Source organism: Cebus imitator, unplaced genomic scaffold (genome assembly GCF_001604975.1).
Source record: "Cebus imitator isolate Cc_AM_T3 unplaced genomic scaffold, Cebus_imitator-1.0 Scaffold112, whole genome shotgun sequence".
Classification (NCBI taxonomy): domain Eukaryota; kingdom Metazoa; phylum Chordata; class Mammalia; order Primates; family Cebidae; genus Cebus; species Cebus imitator.
The window spans coordinates 2,965,351-2,976,606 of NW_016107427.1; the positions used below are offsets into that span (position 1 = coordinate 2,965,351).

Consider the following 11,256-nt stretch of genomic DNA (forward strand, 5'->3'; position numbering starts at 1 on the left):
AGGAGAATTGCCTGAACCCAGGAGGCGGAGGTTGCGGTGAGCCGAGATCATGCCATTGCACTCCAGCCTGGGTAACAAGAGCGAAACTCCGTCTCCAAAAAATAAAATAAAATAAAATATAAATACAATTGTATTTATATACAATACAATTTATATACAATACAATTGTATTTATATACAATACAATTTATATACAATACAATTGTATTTATATACAATACAATTTTTCTTTTTTTTGAGATGGAGTCTTACTCTGTCGCCCAGGCTGGAGTGCAGTGGGGTAACCTCAGCTCACTGCAACCTCTACCTCCTGGGTTCAAGCAATTCTCCTGCCTCAGCCTCCCAAGTAGCTGGGACTACAGGCTCGCGACACCACACCTGGCTAGTATTTGTCATTTTAGCAGAGACGGGGTTTCATCATGTTGGCCAGGATGATCTAGAACTCCTGACCTCTGATTGGCCCACTTTGGCCTCCCAAAGTGTTGGGATTACAGGCGTGAGCCACCACGCCTGGCCTGAAATACAATTTGTTTTTAACCAGAAAGCTGACAAAGGATGCCAGTGTACTAGGTAACGGCCCGTCACCTACCTGAGTGTCCCACCCCACTGCCCTTCCCCGGGCAGTGCTCCCAACATCCCGCCTGCACCCTCCCCTGGGCACTGGAACCCAAGTGTGACCACAGGAGGAGAGGTGACTTGGCATTGCCAGGGCAGTCATTGCCCAGGCAGGCACAGCGTGGCCAGGACCAACTCCTACCCTCAAGCAAGCCTCCCTCCTAGGCTTCTCAAAGTGCTGAGATTACAGATTCGATCCCCGTGCCCACCCTTACATATGACCTTTGAACACGTATAGGTCATGTTCACGCCAAGGCCCTCTTTGAAGGAGCAGGGATGGGAGATGGGCCAGGTGGGGGTGCTCTGGGCCTCCCTGGCTGGAGTGGGGTCTGTAGGCTGCTGCGGCAGCTCGCGCCAGCACCCACCTGTGAGCACGTAGTCATATTTATTCACGTTGTTCAGCTTCAGGCCCTCGTACAACTCCTGGAGCTCATCTGAATTCAGCACTTGGCCCTTCCAGTGGGCATAGCCTAGCGGCAGAGAAACCATGGGGACTTAGACACAAGGGGACCAGGCGTGGGTCGGGCTTCCCTCCCCATCCACCCACTCCCCTGAGGCCCCTGGTGGATAGCTTCTCCCCAGGGACTGGCACAAGGCCTGAAGATCACCAGGCACAGTGCTTGGCAGGTCCCGACAGCTGTCCACACGGGACGCCCCCTGCAAGCCCCCTGCCCCTATGCTGTCAGGGATCGTTGCTATTACCTCAGTGGCTCCCACCCTCCCACTGCCAGCTCCTCTGGGCGCTCAGCTCCCCAGACCCGTGACACCTGTGGGTGTTGCTTCCCAGGTACAGGCGGGGCATGGGGAGGGACACAGCAGCCCACAGCTGTGTCACTCCTGCACCTCTGTCCGGGGGGGGCCCGGCCCCGCCCTCCCTGCAACGTCACAGCCTCGTTTCCCAGCATCTCCCGCATGAGCTCCCAGCTATTCAGGCCAGTGTGCTCGGCCGCCTCCACCACTAGGACACCCTGGCAGGTAGGGCTTGTCACGTCCCCACCTCCCCACTCCTCCCCCACAGGCTTAGTAAGCTGCAATTGGAGCCAGTCATAGATCAGCTCCTGAGCAAGAGACAAACAGGAATGAGAAGGAGGCCTCAGCCCAGGTGTGCAGCCTGCCCTCAGCCCCGCAGGCACCCAGGGTGAAGTGACTGCCCCAGTGGACAGGCATGTCAGTGCGTGGGGACGGACGCACTGCTTCCTGCAGGCAGGACCGCCGGCCTCCTGGGAGCCCTTCCCGCATCGTGGGATCCGACCATAGCTCCAGGTCAAAGCACCACTCAGCCATCCACAATGGAGGGCCCACCATGGATACCCCACATTTGCCCATGAGAAACAGCTCACACTGAGGGACTCCTGAGCTCCTCCCGCGTGAGTAATCCCTCTATGCACGTCTTTTTCAGCAGACAAGGAAAACTGAGGCGTGGGTTCCTAGAGCAGCCAAGTGCAAGTGTCACGCACGGGTCGGTCACGGCTGGCTCCGAGCCCACACGCCAGGCCATGGCCAAGATCGCTTGAATTCCCACACCAGAGGAGGGCTCCACAGCACAGCCCCCGAGGACCCTCCTGCGTACCAGTCGCTGGCTCCCACTGGAAGGGACGCCTTTGGCTCTCCCCAGGAGCTGTTGCGCAGGGGCATGTGTGGCGTGAATGTCCTTAGCCTGCAGTCAGAAGCAACACTCTGTGGCTGGGCATGGTGGCTCATGCCTGTAATCCCAGCACTTTGGGAGGCTGAAGCCGTCAAATTACAAGGTCCAGAGTTCAAGACCAGCCTGACCAACATGGTAAAATGCCGTCTCTACTAAAAACACAAAAATTAGCTGGGCATGGTGGCACACGCCTATAATTCCAGCTACTTGGGAGTCTGAGGCAGGATAATTGCTTGAAGCCGGGAGGTGGATGTTGCAGTGAGCCAAGATGGTGCCACTGTGCTCCAGCCTGGGTGACAGAGTGAGACTCCACTGCAAAAAAGAAAAAGCAGCAGCAATGCTCCAGGCACAGCGTGGCCTCCGGGATGTGCAGCTGGGGTGCCTGCCCTGTACTCTGCTCGGGACACCAGCGTGTATGCACTGAGGGGTAGGTCTGCCAGAGGCCGAGCCCCTGATGGACCCCGGGTTAACAGTCACTTGGGGTCAGGAGGGTCAGGCGTATCCACCATGGGTGAGGTCAGTGCCTCACATGGCAGCCTGCCCCTCTGGTGTGGGGTGTGTCCTGGGGAGGCTTCTGCCAGGCAGGGGCAGGGTTTGGGGTGAATGGGGGGCTGTGGAGGGGCAGGAGGAGGGAGGCAAGCAATGGTCCCTCCCGGTCCTTTCTGCTCTGGGATTCTGAGCATTTCCCAAGCAGGGTGGGGCTCAACATGGCTGCACACGTGCTGCTTTCCTGGGGAGGTGATATGGCCTGGCTGTGTCCCCACCCAAATATCATCTTGAATTGTAGCTCACATGTCGTGGGAGGGACCTGGTGGGAGGTCATTCAGTCATGGTGCCGTTTCCCCTATCCTGTTCTTGTGATGGTGAGTGAGTTCTCACAAGAGCTGACGGTTTTATAAGGGGGTTTCAAAACCCTGGGCCCCCCAACTCTGCACTTCTTGCCTCCGCCATGTGAAGAAGGATGTGTTTGCTTCCCCTTCGGCCACAGCAGTAAGTTTGCTGAGGCCTCCCCAGCCCTGCTGAATTGTGAGTCAAGTAAACCTTCTTCCTTTGTAAATGACCCCGTCTCGGATATGACCTTATTAGCAGTGTGAGAATGGACTAATACAGAGTTCCATCGGGAAGGACCACGGCCAGGCGGTTCCAGTGACAGACACTGATTCTCCTACTCCTGGGCACTGGGGTCCAAGGTCATGGCATCTCCAGGGCCGGTCCTTGAGGACCCTCCCCCGGGCTTCAGACAGCAACGCCTGTGTCCTTATGGGGCTGTCCCTGTGTGCGTCCGTGTCCTTATCTCTTCTCACAAGGATGCTGATCAGGCTGAATTAGGGCCCACCCTGACAGCCTCTTTTAACCTGGTGACCTCTATAAAGGCCCCATCTCCAAATCCAGTCCATTCTGAGGTGCTGGGGTAAGGCTGCAACATGAGAATTTGGGGGGACACAATTCAGCCATAACAGCCGTGAGGATGGGGAGATGTCCAGCCCTTGCCAGGTCTCAGACGCAGGCCCCAGGTCCCTCTGAGGCCCAGCTTCCTGTTGGAACAAGGGGGCGTGGTCTCGCACTCCAGGGTGCCCCCTGCCCACTGCAGGACATGGTACCGGCTCAGAGCCCACAAGAACCTTCTCGAACAGGGGAGGGCACTTGGCTCCCCTGTCCAACTCATTCCACTTACAGATGAAAAAACAGACGCCAAATAAGTGGCTCCTTGGGAAGTCCAAGGGGCCTGGCGCGCCTGTCCGACCCTAGCTGGCCAGGGAGTCTGGGCCGGCCCCTCCCCTCGCTGCTGCCCGTCGGCAGGTGCCTGGTCCTGGTCCCTCGCTGCTGCCCATTGGCAGGCGCCCGGTCCTAGCCCTCTCCAGCCCTGCAGCTCCTGTGTTCTCAGCAGCCTCCTCTTCCCTGCAGCAAGGACCACCAAGCCCAGCAGCAGGTCGCCTGTCCCACCCTCTCTGGCTCCACGCTCCAAAAGCCAGGACGTGTGACCCGCCCACCTGCTGACCTCTAGCTCCGCAAGCTCCTTCCTGATGCCCTCAGGCCAGGAAGCTCAGACAGGAAGCTCCAGGAAACCCTCTTGAAGGGGCCACTGGGAATGCTGGCCGCAAGGGGGAGGCTGCCAAGCCCGGCTGTCCTGGGTTTGGGGGCACAGCTCAGAGTGTGGAAAAATGAATGGTGGCCTTGAGGAATGGGGGCTTAGCCAGGGGAGGGTGCAGGAGCACGAGCAGCAGCCCTGAGGTGGCAAGGCCTGCACCAGGTGGGCTCTGCAGGCAGCTCGGGGCTCAGCTTCCCCCCCCCGACGGGTATCAGGGAACCAACAATGTGGCTTATGTGGAATACCCGTGTCCACTGGCAGTCTGGCTTTGTGGCCATCCCAGGCAAAAGCTGCCCACGTGACCACCCAGTTACAACCCTGGGCCCACGGTGGGCACATGGTGCACACCTGCAGTCCCAGCCACTCGTGAGGCAGAGGAGGCAGGAGGATCGCTTCAGCCCAGGAGGTCAAGGCTGTGGTGAGCTGACTGCACCACTGCAGGCCAGCCTGGGCAACAGAGAGACCTCGTCTCTAAAAAAGAGAAAGGAAAAGACTGGGGCGTGGAGTCTTATGCCTGTGAACCCTGCATTGTGAGGGGCTGAGGGGGCAGGATGGCTTGAGCCCAAGGAGTTCGAGACCAGCCTGGGCAACATAGTGAGACTCCATCTCTATGAAAAACAGGAAAATTAGCCAAGTGTGGTGGTGCACACCTGTAGACCCAGCCCCTTGAGAGGCTGAGGAGGGAGGATCTCTTGAGCTTGGGATGTCAAGGCTGCAGTGAGCCATGATCACACGACTGCACTCCTGCGTGGATGACAGAGACCTTGACACACACACACACACACACACGAAAAAAGAAAACCCTTGGCAGAGTCGCTAACGAGCTCCCTGGCAGCGTCATCCCAGCTCCCTGCCAAATGAGGCGCAGCCTGTGTGACCCCACCTCCAACACCTAGGTGTGCACTGGAGAACTGAAAACACATCCCCCCAAAAACTGTCTAGACAAACGTTCACGGCAGCATGACCCCCAACAGCCAGAAAGTGGGAACAACCCGGTATCTGCAGGGCTGCCTGTGGCTGAGCTCACGTGGCTGGTCACGCAGGGCATGAGCTTCGTCCTGGGCATACACGAAGGGCCACGCAGCAGGAAGACATGGCAACGCGGCCCTCAGATGGCCCGGGCAGCGTGGCCCTGGAGCAAGGGTGCCCGGAGCAGAACAGTCCCCACAACGCACGAGGCACATGGCGTGTGCGGAAGTCTTTCTTGTGCATAATCAGGCCCAGTGAAATGCTTCCTGGAGGTGATGTTGGTGAAAAATAAGCACCTCTAGCCAGTGGGCAGGGGTGGGGGAAAGGAAAAACAACCAAAAACCCAAAAAACAAAAAGCACCTCCAGCTCCGTGAAGGTCTCACGGTGGGCGGCACGAGAGCCTAGGGGGGCCGAGGGGCTGCATGGAGGTGGTCAAGTGCCCCATCCTGACCACCAGCTCCCGCGGTACCCAGAGCAGGTGCCCGGCGTACCAGCCTCACTCCCTGGCAGCACAGTGTGGGCGGGGCAGGGAAGGGAGCAGGCAGAAGGCGCCAGGACAGGGGCGAGTGATGCCCGCTGGCAGTGCCCTAGGGAGCTGCCCCTGAGCCACGGAGGCGGCCTTGGGGAAGCTACCCGGGGCCTCCTGATCAGGTCGCACAGACAGCTGACCCCGAGAGTGTGGGTACAGGGTGCTGGGAGCCAGCCACGGCCACAGCCGGAGCTGGCTAAGGGAGCCTGAACCAGCAGGCCCGCCATGGCATCTGGAGGAGGCTGCAGTGGGGGCTCCCAGGAACCAGAGGCTGGGCCCCATGGGAAGGGAAGTCCCCAAGCCGGTCGTCTGGCACTGCACCTGCAGAGGCTCCCAAGTGCCTGGGGTCCTGTTGTCATCCCAGCACTCTGAGGGCAGGCCAGAGACCCCTTTCTGTCTCAGAGTCCTCAGGTCAGCCAGCCCAGCACCCACTGAGAAGCTTCCAGCATGCCTGGAAGGCATCACCAAAGCCCGGGGCCCTTCCCGCATCCTGGAATCCACGCCAGGGTCTATTCGGGTGTTGACCCAATGCTGACGGAGGACAACACCGTCCCCAGAAACACACTCAACACCCTGCTTTACTGTCCAAGCCAGCCAGCTCGCCCACTGAAAACTCAATCCTACGGGAGGGTGGCGAGCAGCCAGGACGAACGTGTGGGCCCGGGGAGGCTCCCGGAGGCCCGAGGCTTTGGGACAATCTCCGTATTTCGCAGCCCCAGTGTGCCCGGCAAGCAAAGGCAGGAGAGGGTTTTGGCAGGGCTGGAGCCTGTCCACCTGGGCCGGCCGAGCAGCTCTTTCCTCACTCAGCACGTGTCATGCCCGCCCCAAGAGAAACCACGGCATTCCTTCCTGCTCCCAAGGGTGGGGCCAGGCCCCCCCACATCCTGTCAATGCTGTTTCTGGGACATTCTGTGCTCCCAAGATTCCGTCTGGGTTCAAAGAAATTTCAGGGGAAGCAACATGGGGTATTTCAAAGAACCAAATGGCTTTGTTCTCCTGCCAACGAAGCAGTCCAGGGACCACAGAGAGGAGGGAGGACTCCACGAGCCTCCACCTCCAGGCCATGGGGCTGGGGTGTGGGCAGCACGGCCCGGGATGTTGTGAGGGGCTTCCGAGGCCGGCCACCCTCAGTGCCCTGAGCCTGCAAAGTCCTCGGCGTCCCCATGCACGGAGACAGACGCACACACGAGCCAGGCCTCGGTCCAAGCGCTTCAAGCCATTGACCTAATCAACTCTGGCAACCCCACAGCCGGTGTTAGGATCGCTCTCCCGTTTTACAGAGGGGAAACCGAGGCGCCAAGAGGTTCTGCCACCTGCACTGGGTCACACGCCCCAAGGCAGTGAAGCTGAGTCAACACACCCCTGCTCAGAGGCGAGGCCACCCAGGGCTATGCCCTGACGTGCTGTGCAGGCTCTGCCGAGCGACACCAGGGACGCCAGTTCCCGTCCACACGAAAGCCCCACCCCCACCCCTTCTGCTCTGCGCCAGCCGCTGGAGCCGACGCCTTACCTGTGTGGTTTGAAAACTGGACAGAGTTCACCGCGTCGATCTCAAATCCCAAAACCTGCAAGGCAGAGAAGGAACAGGAAGGTCCCGTGAACCCCAGCAGGCGCTGACTTGGACGAGGGGAGTCAATGAGCCCCAGCGGGCACAGGGCCCCCGGGCGCAGGCCGGAGGGCCGACGAATCGGAGCAGAAGGCTCTCCACGAGTCGCACGTGAAATCTGCGTGTGCAGGGCCTTGAATGTCTGCAGCGGGGCTTACCTCAATGGGGAGCAACCAGCCTGGGAGGCCATTGCCCAGCCTGCAGGACCTCCATGGAGAAACACATCACGGATCATTCCAGAAATCCCATCCAATGAAAGCGCTTAATAAGACTAATAAATTAAACAATAAAACAAAGGCAATGCCCGTCTGTCCACACACCTTGGGGGCACAGGGGCTGGGAGGCCGTCTCTGCCGTGAAAATGCGGGCGTCTACCCCACCCCCTTGGAGGAAGCCAGGCCAAGGGCCCTGTGGGCTGCACGGCTGACCCCTCTTCCCAGGACACGATGCTCAAAAGCCTGAGACAGGGAGTGAGTGTGTGAGGACAGAGAGGGAGGGAGTGGGTGAGGGTTAGAGATAGCCGGAGCGTTGGCCTCCTTCCCTATCTCCAGGGGCGATCCCTGCCCTCTCCCGTGCACCAGCAAAGCCCAAACCCTCTCTCCCTGTTTCATCTGAACAGCCAACCATCCTTGAGTTCCACCTTCACGTTCAAAGCCAGGTAGCCCCAGCTCTGGTATCAGCAACCAGGAGAGCGGCTGTTTCCAGGGCAGGGGGTGGCAGGCGATGGGAGGGGCTTTCAGGCTTCTCAAATTTGTTTCTCCACTGGGTGGGATTTGCTTTGTGATAATCAGTTGAGCTATCTGCTTAGGATTTGTATTTACCAGCGTCTTTCTTTGAAGCGGGTATTACCACTAAACAAATGAAATACATGTTAGCAGTCTTATTAATCTAAAAAGTTAAAATTAGCACTTTGCGGCCAGGCACGGTGGCTCATGCCTGTAATTCCAGCACTTTAGGAGGCTGAGGTGGGAGGACAGCTTGAGGCCCGGAGTTCAAGGCCAGCCTGGGCAACATGGCAAAACCCTGCCTCTACAAACAATACAGAAATCAGCCAGGCGTGCTGGCACACACCGGAAGTCCCAGCTACTCGGGAGGCTGAGATGGGAGGATCAATGAGCCTGGGAGGTAGAGGCTGCAGTGAGCGGTGACCGCACCACTGCACTCTAGCCTGCGCAACAGAGTGAGACCCTGTTTCAAAAAAACATAAAAATAAAAAATAAAACTGGCACTTTGCAAATGTACCAGCCTGATTCCACAGCCTCTATACACAAAGAGCTTGCAGTATTTCAAATCCTTTAAAATTCTAACCAGCTCTAAAGAAACACATATTAAGCCATGATGACACAAATCCTAAAAATCCTGCCAAAATATTCTGCTCCACTGCTTCTGGGCGTGTAATTAATCCTGCGGGGCTGGCAAACGTATCCGAGAATGAAGTCGCTATTTTCTGCTTTTAAATGAGAGCACGAGTGAGCTGAGCCCCTGGGCTAGCATCTCCATTCCATACACCCCATCAAAATCAGCTTATTCATCAGCATCACAAGCCCGTCTGGACGCTTCCAGAGTCTACCCAGCCAACTGCATGCGCAAGACAAAGCCACACTCAGAAGATGAGGACGCGTGGGGGGTGGGGTGCCGAGGTCCAGGACGGGAGCCCGGGACCCCAGAGAAAGGCGTCCTGCTGTTACGATTGTCCTTCAGCTGGAAACCGCCACTCTGTGCCAGACCGTGCCTCTGGAACTCACATCTCTGCACGGCAGTGGCTCCCTCCCAGGCACAGCCAGGAGGGACCACAGCGTGAAACTGAAGCCTGTGAAGAGAACGGGCTTCTGCCGACCACCTCTTCCTCCCCCCCCCCGGCTCTTCTCTCCCCAGGGGCAGGGCAGGGGCAGTGACCGTTCCTTCCCAGAGCAGCAGCAGAATCCACTTTGTGGCTTTCCCACCCCCGCAGAATTACTCATCACACACCCCACAGACCCCCAGCACCCGGCAGCTGGCAGACACCCGCCTTCCCAGCTCCGAGTTCTAAAGAGCCCAGCTCTCCTCTCTTATCCCAGGGTCGACTGCATGGAGCCGGTGCTAGCAGGGGTCTCCTCCATGACACCTGTGTTCCCTTTTTGCCTTTCTGTTTCTCAATACCTGGTGGAACAACTGCCTCTACAATCGTTGCTCTGATTTCTGTTTCTGGACTGGACCCTGCCCGATACACCTCATCTTTCCCCACCCCCAAGGGAGCCAGGGACAGACTGATTCTTGGTCCAGGGTTCAACACGGCAGGCAGCTGGGCTCTCCACAACGCTCACCACTCGTCCGGAGCGCGGGCCCCAGTCTGGCTCCTCCACAGCCTTCCAGGGATCGCCTTAAACAGGGACAGGCCAGTGCCCTGTGAGCAGCCCTGCTGAACGGTGGGATCAGCTTGGGCCCTTTAGGGGCAGCAGGGCTAATCTGTATATGTGACTCACATTGTTTTACAGTAAACCCTGTCCCTCCAATGGCCTGTGGGGTTCTGCGGTGGCAGAGTTCTAAGAATGACCTTCAGGGGGCTCCTCACCCTCAGGCAGCCCCTGAGTGTGGTTGAACCTGTCAGTGTGATGAGCTCTCTCTTCCAGGAGGGTCCTCCTATCTAGGACCGTCCCATCTAATGACATGAGCCCTTCGAAAGCAGACTTTTCTCAGGCTGCTGTGCAGAAGGGAAAATCAGAGATTCGAAGTGAAAGGAGGACTCAGTGACTGCTGCTGGCGCTGAAGATGAGTTGGGTCACGTGACTGCTGGGTGCAGTAGTGTAGGTCAGTTTTACATACAGTTATTATAACAAACTGAGTCATACGGCCAGGCACAGCGACTCACACCTGTGATCCCTGCACTTTGGGAGACCAAGGCTGGGGGGTCATCAGGCCAGGAGTTTAAGACCAGCCTGAGCAACATAGCAAGATTCCATCTCTTCTTAAAAAAAAAAAAAGTGTCACAAAACTTATAATTATGTAAATTATATTATTACTTTTTGAGACAGGGTCTCACTCCATCACCCAGGCTGGAGTGCATTGGCACAATCATAGCTCATTGCAGCCTTGAACTCCTGAGATCAAGGGATCCTCCCTCTTCAGCTTCCTAAGTAGCTAGGACTACAGGTGCATGCCACCACCTGGCTAATTTATATATATATATTTTTTGTTGAGACAGAGTCTCACCATGTTGCCCAGTCTGGTCCTAAACTCCTGGGCTCAATCAATTCTCATCCCTTGGCCTCCCAAAGTGGTGGGACTACAGGTATGAGCCACAACACCCAGCCTATATAAATTATATTAAAAGCAACCATAATAAATATTCTAGCCTCACCGCTTCCTAATTAGTTCGCTAGCATTTTACCCTAGCTGTCGCCTACTGAGCTGCTGTGTCTGTTGCGTCTGCAGGTAGGAACACTCCCTAGCGGAGGCTGCCGCGTCTCCTTCCTGCTCGGGTTGGTAGTTTCCATTCAGCCACAGGGGAAGTATTCACACCACAGAGCTCGGCAGTACGGACATTACATCAGGTACGAGGCCAGGCACAGTGGCTCACACCTCTAATCCCAGCACTTTGGGAGGCCGAGGCGGGCTGATCACCTGAGGTCAGGAGTTCAACACCAGCCTGACCAACGTGGAGAAACCCATCTCTACTGAAAATACAAAAATTAGCCGGGCATGGTTGTGTATGGCTGTAATCCCAGCTACTTGGGAGGCTGAGGCAGGAGAATCACTTGAACCTGGGAGGTGGAGATTGCAGTGAGCCGAGATCACGCCACTGCATTCCAGCCTGGTGACAGAG

The 11,256-nt window shown here is 57.3% G+C and overlaps 1 protein-coding gene across 2 annotated transcripts in view; it reads right to left on the bottom strand.

Annotated features, from left to right (window-relative positions):
- The window catches only part of PDXK (pyridoxal kinase), a 34,876-nt gene that overhangs the window by 13,767 nt on the left and 9,853 nt on the right, over positions 1-11,256 (bottom strand). For both annotated transcript variants that reach the window (XM_017538547.2, XM_017538548.2), the window contains exons 2-3: positions 7,359-7,413; positions 981-1,085 (exon numbers count right to left, since the gene is read on the bottom strand). In XM_017538547.2, coding sequence (XP_017394036.1) covers positions 981-1,085; positions 7,359-7,413 — 160 coding nt within the window. The remainder of the gene's footprint in view (positions 1-980; positions 1,086-7,358; positions 7,414-11,256) is intronic.